The 19088-nt window shown below is 42.5% G+C and overlaps 2 protein-coding genes across 2 annotated transcripts in view; one reads left to right on the forward strand and one right to left on the reverse strand.

Moving 5' to 3' along the window:
- Nucleotides 1–3121, forward strand: part of IGFBPL1 (insulin like growth factor binding protein like 1) — a 71141-nt gene extending 68020 nt beyond the window's left edge. Inside the window, exons 4-5 of the mRNA XM_020791353.3 lie at nucleotides 273–429; nucleotides 2902–3121. Coding sequence (XP_020647012.3) covers nucleotides 273–422 — 150 coding nt within the window. The 3' untranslated portion in view covers nucleotides 423–429; nucleotides 2902–3121. The remainder of the gene's footprint in view (nucleotides 1–272; nucleotides 430–2901) is intronic.
- Nucleotides 3122–6818: 3697 nt separating this feature from the next.
- Nucleotides 6819–9459, reverse strand: TOMM5 (translocase of outer mitochondrial membrane 5). Its single transcript, XM_020791341.3, has 2 exons — nucleotides 9225–9459; nucleotides 6819–7254 (listed from the first exon to the last, which is right to left on the reverse strand). The coding sequence occupies exons 1-2, from the start codon at nucleotides 9343–9345 to the stop codon at nucleotides 7220–7222; spliced, it is 156 nt and encodes a 51-aa protein (XP_020647000.1). The 5' UTR covers nucleotides 9346–9459; the 3' UTR covers nucleotides 6819–7219.
- Nucleotides 9460–19088: the final 9629 nt, after the last annotated feature.

Raw genomic sequence — 19088 nt, forward strand, 5'->3', positions numbered from 1 at the left:
GAGCAGAAATTCAAACCCAGGTCTCCTGAGACCCAATCTGTCACTTTATTCATTACACCACACTGGATATCGCCATACACGCTACATTTTGTTGTGATAAAATAACGTTAGTTATGAATTATCCTTTCCATGAGGTCTTGAACAAAACATGCTGAGTTTCTGCATGTTTATATAACGGATGAACTATCCCTGTGTTGTAAAATGTATGAATTAAATCAGTATCGACTAACATTGATCTCTTTTTATGTGTGTGTACGTGCTTTCCCTCCTAGATTAATCCACTGACAAAGGAAGATGAGGGTGTTTACCAGTGTCATGCTACAAACATGGTGGGAGAAACACAGGCAGAAGGAAACATCAAGGTCCTAGAGCACAGTAAAAATAAGAAGTCTCATTTCCCAGGATCAGAAGACAGGAATTAGCAGCAAGGTAAAGGTGATCACTGCTACGTAGTTTCCTATGATTGTAGGAAAGCCATTTGGAAAGCATGGAAGCCACCTTTTGCCACAATTAGAGTCAAGCGCTCTGATGATTCTCAGAACACAGAAGTTGCGAAATCCAGTGGCTTTTTCGGGGGGGGGAGGGGAAAGCTGTCCTTTGGGTCACACTGTTCCTGCCATACAGTTGCCCAGGAACCACACAGTTGCAGGAATTATCCTTTGACAACAAATGGCCCTAGAGATGCACTTGGGAGTCCTTTCATTAACCTTTCCTCCTATGAAGAAAATAAAGTGAACACTGTCTTCTCATGCCAGGAAGCAGGAGTGTTTCTAGGCTAAATTTGGACATGAGCTACACACACTGTGGGATCCCTGCTGACAGTGGCTCCTCTGCACAGTCCTTCTTCAAGTGCAACCAGACCTTGGAAAGGGCTGTTTAGAAGTAATATGTTGTATAACTCCTTACAAAGCCATGAAAGGGGTAACCCACTACCACTAACATTATCCCTTATTTTTCCAAAAGTTGCTTATTTTTTTCATTACTTTAAAAAAAACTCATTACTTTTTTTTTAAACTTAGGGTTGATAATAGAATAGGCTAAAACTCAGAAACTTCTAAGAATATTCCAGAAAAGTAAATTGAAAAGATTACTCATTCTTATGTTGCTACCACTCATCACATGTTCTTGTGAACATTAAAGTCCGTTTTCTGGGTGAAAATTTGTATTGCCTTAAGTAGGGGGCTCTACTACCTAAATATTAGGAAGAATGTTTTTGACAGGAAGAAGTGGTCAACCACCTCTTATCACTTTGGAGGGTGGTAGACTCTCTCTCACTACAGGCTTTTAAACAGAGGTTAGGTGGCCACCTATCGGGGATAGTTTAGCTGTGGACTTCCTTCTTCAACAAGAGGATTGGGCTTGATTACCTTCGGGGTTCCTTCTGACTCTACAGTTCTGATCCTAGAGTGCGATCAAATTCAGCATTGCTTGTTCAACAAACGTTTTAATCACCTAGCAGTCTATAAAGTTTGGACTCAAATATTTCATTAAGAGAAAAATTAAGCATGCTTACTACAGTTTTAATATTAGCAATTGTATGTTATCCAGCTGATTCCAACTTAACAGCAGCCCTTTTCAGGGTTTCTTTGGTATAAAGTACTAAGAAGTGGGTGGGGAGTGTTTGGGGAATGTTATGTGTGTGCATGTGTCTGGTCTCTGGGTGTCTGTGAATTTCATTGTATGGTATACTGTGTATATACTTACAATGACAATAAATTATATTATTATTATTATTATTATTATTATTATTATTATTATTATTATTATTATTATTATTAAGTCCATTTCTCTGGTGGCACTCTCTTCTTCTAGTGACATCCAGCTATTGTTACTAATTAATTTGATGAAATAATGAATTGTATAAAATTTTATGAATTTTATTTTTCTACCTTTAGAAATGGCAGCTTTTCTGCAGAAAAATTAAACACTGGAAATTTTTCTAGGGTATTTTTTTTTTCATTTTAAAAAATTATCACAGCTTTCAAATGTAAAACACTCATGTACTCTCCCTCCCCAAAGTACTGAGTTAGAAGTTAACTACATTGCTTGCAAGTAACGTATTTTTCGCTCCATAAGACGCACCTTTCCATAAGACGCACCAATTTTTTAGGAGAAGAAAACAGGAAAATATAATGTGTTTTCTTCGCTCCATAAGACACACATACTTTCCGCCCCCCTGTTTTGTGGGGAAAAAGTGCATCTTATGGTGCGAAAAATACGGTAGTTACTTCCAAGTTCTGAGAGTAACATTTAAAAATATGCAGACGATTTCAAAAGAAAGTGGGTTTTCTTGTCTGAAGGACTGTAACATACAGAATTTACTTTTAACAGAAGGAAGGCACCACACAGTCATTCTAATAAATGAAGAAACCCAAAGAGGCAAACACATTGGGTCAATTGACCAAAGACAGCAGAGGGATTAATAAAAGACTGTGGGAAAGACGAGATGGGTCCATGGAATGTTAGAACCAGATGATTGGAGGAGCATATACGGGTCACTGAAGCTCCTGGACAGAAGGAAAGCAGGACCATTTTCCTTCCAGACTAGTTCTGTTGTATATTGCTAGCTATCTGGGTCTCTCGTACCTGCTTTACTGGACAAGTGCATGCTGCAACACAAGGACTGCAGGCTGGTTGCAACTTTTCTCTGTGTCTCCCTCAAAGAAATCCCAAACACAGTCCTTCACCCTTTTCTACTTTAAGTGGGAACAAAGAACTTTGAGGGGAATGAGGGCGGTTCAGAAAGCAACCTAATGAAAACATGCATTTAAAAGAATGGGTCTGCAAATGAATACCTCCGAGAATAGGATTAACTCTAGTTACAGGTAAGCAGTCAAGATACATCTACAGCGAATGTCACCAGCTAATATTATCCCATTTCCTCCTACCTCTCACCCCCAGGAAGAAGTGATTTGACTACCTCTGAAGAGTCAGAGCGGAAGCACAGATTAGAAACCAATGAATTAGTAATTTGCTTTCTTACTTGCCGAGGACCAGGAAAAAATGGCTCAATATTCTTGCTCTTGATGGTCAGTTTTTACACCCTTTTCTAGAATGCTAATGATTATGGATTGTGCTGTTAATGTAACAATTGCTCAATAAAAGCATGTTTTTTAAAAAATATTTTAATGTTTCCTGTCAGTATTCTCAAATATAGGTAAAGGTTCCCTTTGACAATTTTTGTCCAGTCGTGTTCGACTCCAGGGGTGGTGCTTATCCCTGTTTCCAAGCCATAGAGCCAGCATTTGTCTGAACACAATCTTCCATGGTCACATAGCCAGTGTGACTTAGACACGGAACGCTGTTACCTTCCCACCGAGGTGGTCCCTATTTATCTACTCGTATTTGCATGCTTTCAAACTGCTAGGCTGGCGGGAGCTGGGACAAGCGACGGGCGCTCACTCTGTCACATGGATTCGATCTTACAGCTGAAGATCTACAGGCCTTACAGAACAGAGGTTTCTGCGGTTTAAGCCGCAGTGCCACCACATCCCTGACTCTCAAATATAGTCTAAGTATAATGACCAAGTCATGGGTAGCTCGGGGTGCCAATGCTGTCCAGGCACAAGAATAATTTTAACTTAAACAAAACATGCACTGTTTGCTCAAGACATTCCCTTGTGTCAGAGGATATGAGAGCATTTTCGGGGTGGGGGCACTCCTGGACTACCTTGCACCTCGACTTTTTTTAAAAGAAAAATGACCATTAGAGGGAACAATGGAGCTTTTTCCCCTTGGGAAAGGGGTTTGCCATTCCCTTCTTCTGAAAGCAACCTGGGACTGTGCAGCTTGCCCAAGGCCACGCAAGCTGCCTGTTCTCCCAGGAGACACAGTGGGGTATTGAACTCCCCAAACTCTGGCCCTACCTCACTGTGCTATCCAACCAGTTCACTATAGACTACAGTCCTATAATTATAGAGTGGTAACTCCCACTGAATTCTATGGATTATACATCTAAGTGGATGTGCATAGGAATTGTAGCATAACCAATGCAAAAATAATGATGAAAAATCCTTGTGGCAAGTTCAGCCATCACAGAGTTGACTTTGCACTGGAAAAAATTGGCAAGGCTGTCCTTTGCATAACTTGCTGCATAACACAATGTTCTGGTTTTTTGTCTGAAGAAATTTCTAGAAGTACTAACTGAAGAAATTTCTACATCTACATGACTTACAGATATGAAGTATAGAATCCTGTCATCCTGCCAGTTTTTAAAGAGAAAAATGCTGGTGGCTGGAGCCACCTGGTGGCCACTTCATATACAGCAGTACTAAGTAATTGTTGCAGACCTAAGTACAATGGTGCCTCGCTTAACGGGCGCCCAGTTTAACGACGAATCCGCATAGCGATGTAGATTTTGTGATCGCAAAAGTGATCGCATTGCGATGTTTTAAATAGGAAAATATCACTTTGCGATGATCGGTAAGCTGTTTCGCTTACCGATTTTCACATAGTGATGTTTTTAGAAGAGCTGATCGGCGGTTCCAAAATGACCGGCGGATTTAAAAAATGGGCGCCCGCTGTGTTTTCGTGCCATTTCCTCACTTACCGGGCAGCGAAAATGGCCGCCGTATGGAGGATTTTTGCTTAAAGGTGTTTTGCCCATAGGAACGCATTAAACGGGTTTTAATGCATTCCTATGGGCTTTTTATTTCCACATAGCGACGAATCCGGATAGTCACTATTTTTTCGGAACGGATTATCATTGCTATGTGGGGCACCACTGTACTGTACAGTGGGGCCTCGTATAGCGACAATAATCAGTGCAGCAAAAATAGCTGCAAAGCGATTTCGTCGCTATGCGATATTAAAAAGCCCATAGGAATACATTGAAAACCCTTCAATGCGTTCCTATGGGCTTCAGACTTACCTTTAAGCAAAAATCCTCCATACGGCGGCCATCTTCGCTTCCCGGTAAGCGAGGAAACCATACCAGATAACAGCGGGTGGCCATTTTTTTTACCCAATGGCCATTTTGGAACCACCGATGAGCTGTTAAAAAATCATTGCTTTGCGATGATCGGTAAGCAAAATAGGGTACCGATCATCGCAAGGCGATTTTTCCCCATAGGGAACATTGCAAAGCAATCACAAAAGCGATCACAAAAATTTAATCGCTATGCAATTTCGTCATTAAACGGGGCGCCCGTTAAGCGAGGCACCACTGTACAGGCTTTTACATGGATAGCATGTTGAATTTCTATGCTAAAGAACAGAGACCTGATCCAGATCAAGTTGCCCCTGGTTTCATAGAGGGGTCCTTAACTTTCCTTCACCTCAGCTGTCCCCCATTCAGGAAATGTACCCACCAAAAATATCCAGGATTTTAGAAATCCCCCCCTTTTTTTTTTTCAACCAGTCCACAAAAATAGGTGACCCTATGGGGGCAAACAGATGGGGGCAAGTATAAGCTCTCCTACCCACACTGGGGATGCCAATCTAGAACAAGACCCTGTCCGCTCAGTTTAGAAGGGAAAAGAAAGCAGCCTTTAGCTACATGCTGCAGGTTTGATGTAACTGAATCTTCAACAGGAACACTAGCTGTCATTCTCTTATTTCACAGATTTTTGCTGTCAATAATCTTGCAGTGCTATGTAATCAAAATAGTGGAAAGAAACAAAGATGGCTTGAGACACCATAAACAAAAGAGTAGCTAATAAGATTGCCATCATTTTAATAGTGCAAGAATTGCTTTACTGAATGAGCTCAAGACCTCAGCCCAGCATTCTGTCTCCAGGAGTGGCTAGCCAGCTATTTTGCAAGCTTAAAGAGAGCACATAGGATGCTGCCTTCACCCCTTAGTCCACAGCATGCACTATTCAGAGGTGCCCTCCTCTGACTGTGGATGTTCCATTTTCAGTTACTGTGGCTGTTGACATCCTTCATGAAAGAAAATACTGAGAGCCCTGCTGATGTCACCAGCACACTTCAAATGGCAGAGGTGGGAGTAGCCATGTCACTTTGGCTTCCCTACTTTTGACTTGTAACATACTACTCGTGTTTACATTTGCATTTAGCAGCAAACCACACAAGCATATGAAGTACTTCCTGTGGTCTGCTCTGAGCCAATGCACTGGATAACACACACACCCTGTTTGTTTATTCTCATTGTGCTGCCAAAGAGGAGCTTCAACCATGAGGAAGAAAAAATTTTACCAGCACTATTCACATCTTCCTTGTTTATCTTGCAATGACATCTAAATCATTACAAAGAAACAACACAGGAAGTTGAGTCAGCTTCAAGTTCGGCACAAGTTCACGAGTTAGTTTTGAACTCTGCATTTTGGCAAGTCTCTAAAGCAGGGCTGGGAGCCCATGGCCCTCCAAGTTTGGTAGAGGGGAATGCCCACCAGCCCAGGCAATGGTGAAAAGCTCATGGAAAGAGTAATTCATCAAGGTATTTGCATTTTGAAGTGCCTCTACAGAAGTGCCCGAAACATAAATTGTTGGACTGAATCTCTGAAATAATTGGCTGTGCTGTCCAAAAGTTCTGAAAGTCCAGCAAAATCTGGGAAATGAAGCCTGGGAAACACCATTTTTCATTCTGTCTACTCAGAGTAATTACTGATTGTACTTATCTGCTCCTGTAGCATGGAAACAAAATGAAAAGTCCTCTACTGTATAAATGGAAATGTGTTTGTGCCCTGGAGCAGATTCTGAGTTGCGTTGGGAAAGACAAACTCTATCACTCTTCATCCCACACATGGAAACTAAAATATGATTTAATCAAAAAAATTCTGCATTGTGGAAGTTCTGATAGAAGAATCTGTATAACTGACTTGACTGTAAATATTGCAAAACACTACAGAAGACTATGATTTGGATGTACACTCCATTTTATTTAAACCATTCAAGATTAACCACAAAGGCTTCACATAGCAGAACTATCCCAATGGGGCAGTTCTGACGACATCACTGTAACACATCACAGATAGTTTGATTCCAAAGCACTTTGTTTAAAGTTAGCAGTTTTCACAAACTGAGGTTCATTTTAATCTTTGAATGAGACTGCATTTGTACGAAGAAAAAGATACAGCACTGTAAGACGTGGAAAGAATAGGAAGGTGAAGTTATTGATACTCCTTCTCTTCTATAACTTCCCAAGAAATGTCTGGCTCTGTTCTGTCAGGATATGAAGCCTCTTCTTTGCAGCCTGTTCCAGAGAAAGGCAAACACAGTCCACCCAGGTTTCCCACACAGGCCATCCTTTAAGGTCTTCTCATATGCTGTCCAGCTTCTTTAAAATGTATGGAGCTGAAGGGGGGGGAAATTACACAGCCGTTGTCAAGTGGTCATTATTTCTTGTGGCAATGAATTATATAGTTTAACTTTGCAATGAAACAAATAAACAATTCAAGTCATGCATTACTGCACTTGTTTATTAGATTTACATCCTTCCTTTCTCCCAAAGATAGAACTCAAGCAACTCTTTTTAATAAACAAAAACATTAATGGTTGTTGTGTTTTTTTCGGGCTCTTTGGCCGTGTTCTGAAGGTTGTTCTTCCTGATGTTTCGCCAGTCTCTGTGGCCGGCATCTTCAGAGGACAGCAAATTGTGCTCTGGTTACACAATTTGCTGTCCTCTGAAGATGCCGGCCACAGAGAGTGGCGAACCGTCAGGAAAAACAACCTTCAGAACATGGCCAAAGAGCCCGAAAAACCCACTAACATTAGATCCCGGCCATAAAAGCCTTCGTGAAAAACATTAAACCAAATGACAGCACCTATTAATTAGCTAATAAGTGTAATTAATTTTCAGGACAAGCCTGTCTGTTAACTTAAATTGTAGTTCTTACATGATCACAATGTTGCACTGTTAGTCGTCAACTGGACAGCAGCAGCACATGAGGCATGGTAAACACAAAACGAATTAACCATCCGTTCTGTCTTGCTACTCTAATCTGGTTCCTCCCTATCCCAGATGTTGCAAACCCAAGTTGCATCCAGTCAAACCCAGGAGCCCAAATACATCTCCAGCCCCTCTTCAAGTTTGTAAAACAATTTCCTAAGAAGGGCCCTTGTGCCCTCTGGATCATGGGGGCAATTCTACCAGGCAGCACCTCTGTCCCCCATACATTTTTACATTTTGAACAGTCCACTACAGGGCACGGGAGTTTTTTTTAATGATGTTCCCCCATGACAGCTCTCTAAGATCCAGAGGTTGGCATGGGTGGCCCTCACACCTTTGAAAGCTTATTGGTCACAATTTTCTTTCCACACACTGCTGTGCTTTTTCAACAAGGTATATACAAAGTGGATGGGTGGGAAAAAGCACACAGCGCATATTAGTTTTGTATCCTAACTTTCCTGAAACGAGCTCAGATAGCTGCTTGTCCTCACTACTTCTGGTAGTTTAGGCTAAGAGATCACAACCTACCCCAGAAGCAACAAAGCAAAGCAATGATTTCAACTGAGTTTTCTGTACTGAAGTTCAGTATTCTAGCTCCATGGGGTTTAGATTTAATATACAGGCATCAAAGGAGATTAAGCAACTGCACCTTCTTCTGGGATACATACATATACTTTATGTCAATGTTACTAAAAACATGCATTTCCCTTCTCATGAGTCCTGTTTTAGCCTCTGGAAACAGGCAAATGCAACCACAAATTTCTAAGTAACAATCATATACGTGCAGCCGCCTAATACAATGACTACTGACATGATTCTGTGAACTCCTAATTATGGAGATGATTTTATTTTTGATTTGATAAATGATTTTATTTTCGAGATAACTAGCTGATTAAGTTTCCGAGCCCCCACCACACAGAGGTACACTCTGATTTTGTAAACTTTTTTTTCTGATGTGACTTGCAGAGTTCTAAAGCTTCCATACCATTTTATGTCCTCCAGTTTAGCAGAACAGACATTATTACTACAATGCGGATCCCCTTGTTTTCTTATTGCCAGCAGTGACCTAGTTTTACTCAGCGAACTGGCATCTGCTTTCACTCAATTTCTCCGCCACAAAAGCTACACAACAGTAACCTCCAAACTACTCGGGCTCCAGAGAAATTTGAACAAAAATACGAGGAGACATTTCAATCTGACAAGGACAAGGACCAGCACCACTGGGGAGGGGGGGTGGGATGGCAAGCAAAGGCCACGAGCGACCTCTAAGATTAATGCAAAGCTTCCAGTTAGCAACGAGGTTCCTCCGGGATTTCCACGCGCACGTGGCGCACGTGGCCCTCGGTGGGGCCGCCTCGCGCGCCGGGACACTCACTGAGGCGCAGCACGGCCACGTAGAGGAGGAACGTGCGGACCGAAGAGAGAACGTCCTCGCGCATCTTCCGCTTCAGCTCCTCCGGGTCCAGCTTGGGCCCCAATCCCTCAATGCGAAACATGGTCTCCTGGCGACGACAGAACCAACTCTCCACCAAGACTCTGGGGGGAAAAAAGAAAAGGCGCTCAGCTTCTCGGGAAAGGCACTTCCGCCTTTTGCCCCGCCTCCTCTACGGATGTGCGTCGGGGACAAACTTCCCCCCTTCCTCAATTCCCAACCACAGAGAGGAGAAAAAAGTTACGTCGCGAAATCATACTATTACGTGCCGCACTTCCGGTACAGGAGCGAACCGCTTCTCCTCTTTAAGCTCCTGCGCAAGAGGGAGGGGATACTATAGGCTTTCAGGGGAGGAGGCGATTTTGATCTTCATTCTCGTGAAAAATCGCCGCCCTTTAGCATCCTTATGTGTCACTCAAGTCCTTTGCAATCTCTTTGCCATTGCAGCCTTATAATGAACGTTTAGAGAAGTCTGATGATGTGGTTTATAATGCACGAATATGCTGTTGTTCTTGTGTGCTTTTAAAAGTACCGTCAGTTTTTGTTGTTCGTTGTTTGTCTTTTGCGAAACACGCTGAAAAGGGACCAAGGCGACTCTTTAAAAACTAAATAAAAAGGCTTCGTTTGTTGACTTCCTTGTTGTTTAGTCGTTTAGTCGTGTCTGACTCTTCGTGACCCCATGGACCAGAGCAGGCCAGGCCCTCCTGTCTTCCACTGCCTCGCGGAGTTTGGTCAAATTCATCTTGGTTGCTTCACAGACACTGTCCAGCCATCTCATCCTCAGTCGTCCCCTTCTCCTCTTGCCTTCACACTTTCCCAACATCAGGGGCTTTTCCAGGGAGTCTTCTCTTCTCATGAGATGGCCAAAGTGTTGGAGCCTCAGTTTCAGGATCTGTCCTTCCAGTGAGCACTCAGGGTTGATTTCCTTCAGAATGGATAGGTTTGATCTCCTCTGCAGTCCAGGGGACTCTCAAGAGCCTCCTTAACTGGGGGCAAATCTCCAGAATTTTTCATTGCTTTCTACAGGCATCACTCACTTTTGGTCTGTACAAGGTGGGATGGGGGGTGTCGCTGTATAGAGCAGAAGTGAGTGATGCCTGTAAAAAGCAATGAAGAAATCTGGAGTTTCACCATAGCTGCGACTGGGCAGCCACGTCTCCATTTCCCACCCTACAACAATCAAAACATAGCCCGTCGGCCCTGACAGATGCTTTTTCTAAGTCGGGACTCACTTCGTGTGAAAAAAAATATTGTCGCTGTTGTCATCATCATGACCCGCCGGAGAAATGGTTGAATTCTTCTATTTGGTGTTATTTCACCTTTTACTTCAGGGGGTGGCCAGAGCCACTTTTTGGAAACTGGTATTAGGGGCAATCTGCCCCAGGCCCTCAAAACACACTAGGATTGAGAAGGAAAATGAAGTGGGCTCAAACAAATATTCTGGCTCTGGATCCCCCAAATTCTTAAAAAGATTTTGGATGGACACACCACTCCCCAGTCAACTATGATGGGGAGGTGGATTTTGATCCACACAAGTTCACACAAAACTAGTCTGACCCTAAGGGCTACAATGTTTTAGTTCTCCCCTCTTTCCCCCTGCTCTTTTTTTTTTTTTTGGCCAAAAGTCTTTACTGTTTCTGATGTATTATATTCCCTTCAGAGGAAAGGAGGGGGAAATAGAGGGTTAAACGACAACTATGCACAAACTCAGAAGAAAATTCTATTAACTTACTGTGTTATTGTTCATTTGCAAAGTTCTCAACCATTTCAAAGGTCAGTGCACAGGGGAAAATTTCTTTTCCATCTGTATGGCTTATGCTTCTTCCAGGTCCATACGATAGACAGGTATGCCCTCTTGAGGGCAGACAAATGTCTCTCGTGAGGTTGAAGTCCTCTGGTGGTAAAAGTCACTGGACGTAGACTCTCACTGTCATCCACTTGGCACAGTCCAGCTCCAAATCTGATGCTCAATGCACTCACACAGCTGAGGAATTCCCGATTTGAGTTCGGTGCAACAAAGACTGGTTTAAAAGTCCACAGTCTCTTCCAATGATCGACAGTCACCTGGCACTCTGACGTCCATTGGATTTCCTCCGTTCACCTTTTCCAGGCGAAGCCTGCTTTCTTTCTGGCTCGTGGCTTCACTTTCTCAGCTGGGGAAAGGGTAGGCAGCTTCTTCCCCTCCTCCAGAACATCTATGGCTGCATCCTTCTTTGAGATCTTATTGCTCTGGCTTTCATTCTCACCCACAAACTGGCCCACAGGTACTTTAGTTGCAATAGGTGGGGAACCACTATCACGGGTCACCTCAAGATTCCTATGCAAATTTCTTTTAGGTGAAATCTCAGGCACTTGGTTTCTGTCAGAGGTGTCAAGACTTTCATAATCTGGTTCTATCCTTTTAATTGCTAGTTTCTCCTGTAGGGGTTTGCCTTGCAAGATTTTCAGTGCCTTTGCAGCTGCATGAGGAGCCTTCCCAGTACTAGTCCCTTCAGCTTTCCAGTACTGTTGTGACACATCTGCAGGTCCTGACCATGCTAACTGCAATTCACTCCCCTCTATGGGTCTCAGCATCCCCACTATGTCCTCAGGACAGAATGCTCTTTCCTGGGTCTCTTCATCACACTAGCCCCTCTTCTTTTCTTGAGCACTCCCCAAGCTTTGCTCTGGTATTACTAAGGACTTTTGCAGACCCACATGTTGGCAAGGGGTCGCGATCCTTGACAATGAGCTTAGTTTAGCCTTTGTCTTGTCATCCCCAGTACCAACCATTTGGCATGTGTCACATGTCTGGCAAAACTGCTTAACTTGCTGACCCATTCCTGGCCAGGAAAAGTTCATTGCAACCCTTTGTTTAGTACGCGATATCCCCATGTGAGCTCCAAAAGCATCACTATGTGCCTTGCTTAAGATCTTGCCTATATATTTTTCATGTACAATAAGTTGTTTCAGGATTCCATCTCCACCCCTCTGAGGCGCTAACAAAACCTCTCTATATAACAAATTGTTTTCTATTCTGTATCTCTCTGGGCATCCAGGCATTAATGGGGGAGTTCCCTTAGCTTTCTCAAAACACTGCGTAAGGGTGGTATCCTCCTTCTGTTCCTTATCAAATGATGAATTATTAGAGTTTTTCATAAATGTAACTTCTGCCACTTCATCCACATCAGAGTTTTCTTTTAAACTGGGGCTTTCCAGGTTACTTTCAGAAGTTTTCCCTCAGGGATTGTTAGTTGCTCTCTCTGGGAATGTGTTACTACAAAAGCACTCTGCACATGCTTGAAGAGATCTAACCCGATCAAACAAGGTGCTGGAATTTGATCAGAAATTGCCACATCCCAGATTCCAACCCAATCTCTATAGTTCACCTTTACTTTAGCCATAGGTAAAACCACTGGCATAGAACTTATTCCCTTGATTGCAACAGTTTGGTCTGGAAGTATTTGTTCTTTAGGAACCACATCAGGAAGACACAGGTTATGTGGGAACAGGAATCAACAACCCTCACATAAGACTTCTCATTAATAAGAATTTTCTCACCTGTGTTCTGTAGTAAAATATTATCTGCCTTTATAAGAAAGCATTGAACGACTCTGGCTTGTGGCAGATCAGAATTTTCTGTCGTGCTAGTTGCCATGGAGACAGAACCATTGTTACAGCCTCCTTCAGTGGCTTCCACTGGTTTTATGCAGTAAACCTTTTCGGTCTGACTATCAACTTTTCTATTTTTATTTTTATTGTTTTATTGTTGTCAAACTTTCCCTCAGGGTTCTTTTGCTTCTGTGGACTAGGCCCTGGCAACTTAGGTGAGGTACTAAGCTGGCCATCTTTCCCTGACATTTTACTGTTGTATTTTTTATTGAAAGGTGTTATGATTGCCCATGTCGCTCATGCTATTCATATTCATGAGTTGATTTGCATGAGCCTATGAGAGGACTGGAGAGGCGGAGTCAGCAGCTACATGAGGTCTGGCAAGAGAAGAAGGAGTCAGAGATAAGAGCTGGTTAGTCAGAGAGAGGGGAAACAAATACTGAGAGAGATAAAGCTGATTAAGAAAATAGAGAAGGTGGTAATGATATAGTTAGAGAAAAGAAGTATGTACTGAGAGAACTGTTGATGATTTCCTTGTGTATGTTTACCTGAGAAACCTGTTATTATTCAATCTGCTTCACTTCAATAAATAAGTTCTGTTCCTGTTTACAAGTGTTCTGATATACAGTGGTGCCTCGCTAGACAATGATAATCCGTTCCACTGAAATCACTGTTTAGCGAAATCATTGTCTAGCAAAAAGCATTTCCCCATTGGAATGCATTGAAACCTGTTTAATGTGTTCCAATGGGGAAGAATTGTCGTTGTCTAGCGAAGATCGGCCATAGGAAAGCCGCTTTGCGAAATTCCGATCAGCTGTTTAAATCGCTGTCTTGCAAAGCTTAGGTCCTGAAAACACCTGTTTCGTGAGCGTGGAGGGAGCTGTCAAAATTGGCGTCTAGTGAAAATCGGTTTGTGAAGCAGGGTCCAAACATTGTCCAGCGAAATTCCCCCATAGGGATCACTGTTTTGTGAATCACTATAGCGATCACAAAAAGTCAATGTCTAGCGAAAAACCTGTCATGCGGAGTAACTGTCTAGCGAGGCACCACTGTACATCATTTGTATTGTGGATTGAGGTAATCATTGGTGGCAGTGAGAGGAAAACACGACGTGAGCCTTTGTGACAGAAGGACAAGGAGGGGTCACAGGGTAAACATCACAATTGGTGTCCAGCGGCGGGATACAAAATAATCCAGTAAAGCCAATGTTTAAAAGTGAGTTTTCTGGAGTTGTGGGTACCTTTTAGTCAGAGGTATGTGGTAAAGAAGTGGGTGACCTGCTAGAGCTTTTGTGGAAAAGCTTAGTGGTGGGGCTTCTGAACGCAGATCTGGGGGAACTAAGGATAGGGAACTGACTCTAAAGGAAAAAAACTTTTTTGTTTACCACAAGATTCGAGAGACCCAGTGGGTTAGCTTGAAATCCAAGGCTCTGAGATATAAGGGAGCACTGGTGGATAAAAAATGGAAGCCAGAGTCAAAACGGATCTGAGGTGATAGGAAATTTAAAAGCAGAGGTTTGAAAATAGAATTTATTTTGTGTCTGGAGGCAAGAAGGTTGTCTCAGACCAAGAAACATTGTGGCTGATGTGAGGCCAGATAAAGTGTAGCCATCTTTAGCTGCCAACACCAATTGTGGCATTCACTCTTGTGGCCCCTGCTTGTCCTTCTCTCACCAAACACAGAGCTCACACGAGTATCCCAACACACCCTTTAACACGCTGCCACCAGCTGATCTCTTTATCAACCTATATTTCCTATGAAAGACTAAGGTCCATTCAATACTGAGCTTTTAAAAAGAAACAGGTTTATTGATTACAAGTTATTTTAGGAATAGTTCTTAAGCACATTCTTAAAGTTACACAAAGCTCCAATATTTTACTTTAACCTCTCCTATCTTAACAAATACAGGTCACACTCTGACTAATCACTCCTTAAACTCTCTCTCTGCCTCAAACCCCCAGACTCCTTCTCTAAACTGTGTCTCTGACTGAACTCTCTAGACTCTGACTCACCCCTCCTTTCTAGTTTCTCTGGCTCTGCCTCCCAACAGCTCTCATTAGTACATGCCAATAATCTTCTACCTGAGTCAAACAAGGGTGATCACTACACTTATACGCGTCTATTATCTCAATACCTTGTTTCCGGTCTGTTTTTGAAGATTTCTCTCAACTGGGACTCTTAACACTGTGTGAATTGGCAATATTTTGTGTGTCCTGCCCCTATGTCCCATCCCATTCACCAAGTGGACCAAATATGGAAGTAAATGTAGAAGAAATAAATGTTCTTCAAGTACTACCATTCTTCCTTCAGCAGGAACAATTTGAGAGATTCTTTTAAATTGCCCTACAAATGTTTCTGATACTAAAGAGAAGAAATGAACTGGCTGCTGTATTAGTATCCAATATCATATCAAAGATTATAATAACTTCCCAATATCATATTATAGACAGGTGCAGATTGGTAAAATGAGTACCCAGCTAACTGGGGAGCAAAGTGTTCCTTGCATAATTAAGTTGTAAAACACCCACAGAGTGCTCTAGCACTATGGGGCTATATATAAGTTGAAACTATAACATCAGCAACAATAGTTACAATTCTGCTTCATCACAGAATCTCCTCAAAGGAGCCTTGTGGTGCAGTGGTTAAAACGCTGTACTGCAGCTAAAACTGTGCTCACGACATGGGGTTCAGATCCCAGGTAGCCGGCTCAAGGTTGACTCAGCCTTCCATCTTTCCGAGGTCGGTAAAATGAGTACCCAGCTTGCTGGGGGGGCAATGTGTAGCCTGTATAATTAAAAATTGTAAACCGCCCGGAGAGTGCTTGTAGCGCTATGGGGCGGTATATAAGTCTAATAAATAAATAAATAAATAAATAAATAAATAAATAAATAAATAAATAAATAAATAAATAAATAAATAAATAAATAAATAAATAAATAAAGGAGATATGCATGCAAAGGAATATGATGGATCAAAAATAAAGAATGATTAAATCTAAGATAGAGTACTGTATCAAGACACAGATGGAACCCTCATTGTCCATCTGCTGAAATGACCAGTTTCAATAGAGAACAGGTTGGGAGAAAATTCTTTAATACTGGTGACCTTGATCACAAAGCTTCTCAAAGATAAGACACTTGCACATCCTACTGTGATCATGACTAGGCATCGCAACAGGGGTGTAATTTGATTGTGGCACAAAGTGGCTCGCATTCCTGCTGCTTGAAGGAATAACGACATGACTAATGGAATGACCATTCATCTGGGTAAGTCGACATCTGTTACTATAAGAGATTGAACTTGAATGCAGGGTAGTTTCTCCCTCCCCCCCCTCCCATTTATTTTGCCATCCTGTGTAGTCCTGTGTAGAAAACCATGTTGGTCTATTTAGAAACCATGATAAACAAAGGCAGTGACAACATATTACTTTTCAGCTTCTATATTATATAAAGCAACTGTTCTGAAAACAGAAGTGAGCCTCTAGACCTCTAAAATTCTTTGTGGCTCCTCTACCTGTAACAGCAGTCTATGTAGCACACCGGGCCCACAAGAAAAGACAATGACACTGTGGAAAGTTGAAGGTTAAGGAAGGCCTAACATAAGATAGACTGAAAACTTAAGTTTGCAAGAGCTGAGCAGGGTTGTTTATGACAGGACCTTTTGGTCATCACCAATTCATAGAGTCACAATAAGTGTGAAATGATTTAATGCACCTAGCAACAACAGCATACAGACAGTAAGCAGATTAAGCTCCCTCTGGCCTGTAAGTGCAGTGCAAGCACACCCACCAGTTGAGTTTTTTTGTAGCAGGTTGCTGTTAAAAGCTCAAGCACAGAATCTATTGCAGAATTTTAAATTTATGGTTAAATTCCTCTAGCTGCACAGCAGAAGTGCAGGGATTCACGGAGAAGGATTAGCTTCAAGTTCCCCAGAGTAGTCCACCCCTTTTTCTTATCAACTGCCACTTACAGTCTCAGTAACTCATTCTGAGACATTAGTAAGAGGGAAAATAAAGCTTTTATTTCTTGCAGTTGAACAGATGAAACAGCCAACTAAGAACAAACATGACTGCTTTTAGTAAAAGCCTCAACAGACTGACTGCTTCCAACAGAAAAAAAGAGAGGGAAGGAAAGAGACAGAGTTGATCTCTTTGAATCAGAGACAGAAGGGAACTGTTAGTCAGTGCTAGGTACATTGGCAGTCACCCCAGCCTAGAAAGGTCCTCCCAACCAGCATGCGAGGTTGCAAAAACTCCAACAGGACCAAACATAAAGATATCTGGACCCCCTTTTATAATAGCCAAGTCACTTGTGACCTACCTTGCCATATTTGCGTTAAAAAGGCATTTTTAATGGGATAAAGAAAACACATCAAAAATAGATTTGTTCAGAATATATTTCTAACCTAATGTATTAACATTAATGTAATACTCATAATACCTCATGGGGAGGCTGCCAAACTGCCTCTACCAGATAAAATTTGAAAAGAAAGAAATATCAACACATTTCTAGTTTAATTTAAAATTTGGGGGTGTGGAAACCCTACTTTTGTGTCTCCTCCTCTCAGAAAAGCCCCCTCAGTGAAGAGACCCTCCCCCTCAAGCCCAAATAAACACCTCCCTCACACGAGCCCAGTGTGCCCCTCTCTGGTTCTCCTCCTTCATCTTTTTGTGCCTCTTGCTTTCTTCCTCTATGACTCAGGCGGGACCCGAAGGCATTTCCCCATCCAGATTTTATGTATTTATTTATTTGATTTGATTTGGATCCCATCTATACGACCACTCTAGGTGGCTAGATCGCTTCACTAGGTTGCCATCACCCCACCTGGAAGAGACAGAGACTCAGGCGGAGTGAAAGGCACCACTAGGGCAACAACTTTTCAATCCTGCCACCATCTGGGATGTCAGCGTTCCTGGTGTGCACCATGTGCTTGCCTCATTCTGGCCCCTTTGATCCAGGTTAATGCTCCGGTCCAAAGGGCTGATGTCAGTGCTCCAAAGGTGGATGTGGAGAGAAACAAGGGAGAGCAGCTCTTTCGGAGGGGGGAAGGAGTGATATGCATGCATGAAAGGAAAATCTGCCCAAAAGGTTACAGAAACATGAAGAATTCTAGGTGGCCTGCAGTTCTGGTTCAGATTTAAATGATCTGTCTGTGGGCTAAGAGGATTAAAATAAAATAGCATTGTGTACACCATATTTAATACAGTACAATAAATATAAAAATAATTTCAACTGAAAATAACTGTGGCCACCCTGCAGAAAACACTTTGCACCCCCTTGGGGGTCATGACTTCCATGTTGGAAACCTCCATATTAGAAACCCCTCGCGGCTTGAAGAGTGCATGAACAGGTAGTTAGGGGGCCCCACCAGGGCAGTTATGCCCAAATGGCTGCCCAGAGATTCTGCACGCTGAAAAGAAGAGGCCATATTGTCAGAAAGGAAAAAGAGGCACGTGTTTGCTGGGGAGGGGGGAGCCTTGACTCCTCCCTTGCTATTCCCAAATTAGATTTGGTGACTGGTTTGCAAAAAAAAGGGGGGGGGGAATTGTCTGAAAAAGGCAGTGCTAATTTCTGTGCACATTTGGAAGTAACTCCTTTCATTCAAACAGAAGGCTAAGACCTGTGTGTCTGCTCGGTTTCTTATCCACATGATAATTGTTGACAGGCAATTTCCAGACTCTGACTTTTGCTTCATGTGGTTTGCAGCTGGACAACCCATCAATTAGAGCAGCCATTCCCAACCTTTTTAAGGAGCTCTCCTCAGGTTCCAAGGCCCTCTGACAAACAGGGATACAACACAAACAGATCTCTTTCAGAAACATTTTTTAATCTCTGGCCTCCTTCAAATGTGCCAGACCCCCATAGGGAACCATACAAGGCCTCCCCCATTGAAAATGGCTGAATTAGAGGATGTCTTTAAACAGAGGAACTGTCCTCTGACAGCTTATCAAACAAAATTTCACTAATGCTAAGAGTAATTATGGTGTGCCATCAAGTTGTTTCCAACTTACTGCAAACCTATAGGTTTTGTAGATAAACTGCCCTTCCTTCTAAGACTGTGCAACTTGTCCACTGCCTCACAGGTGGCAAGGATGTAACTCCAGCAGCCACACACACTTTGAGTGATCTTGAATGGCACCTCACACAGGAGGAACAGTGGAGATTTGAACTGCCAGCTGCCGACTTTGTAGCCAGGTGCATCAACCCACTGAGCTAA

This window comes from Pogona vitticeps, chromosome 2 (assembly GCF_051106095.1).
Source record: "Pogona vitticeps strain Pit_001003342236 chromosome 2, PviZW2.1, whole genome shotgun sequence".
Classification (NCBI taxonomy): Eukaryota; Metazoa; Chordata; class Lepidosauria; order Squamata; family Agamidae; genus Pogona; species Pogona vitticeps.

Bases quoted from the DNA above. Each gene is read 5' to 3' on its own strand.
- TOMM5 (XM_020791341.3), bottom strand. From the start codon at position 9,345: ATGTTTCGCATTGAGGGATTGGGGCCCAAGCTGGACCCGGAGGAGCTG. The intron at 7,255-9,224 runs GTGAGTGTCCCG...CCCCCCCTTCAG, and splicing joins CGTGGCCGTGCTGCGCCTCA to CTCCATACATTTTAAAGAAG.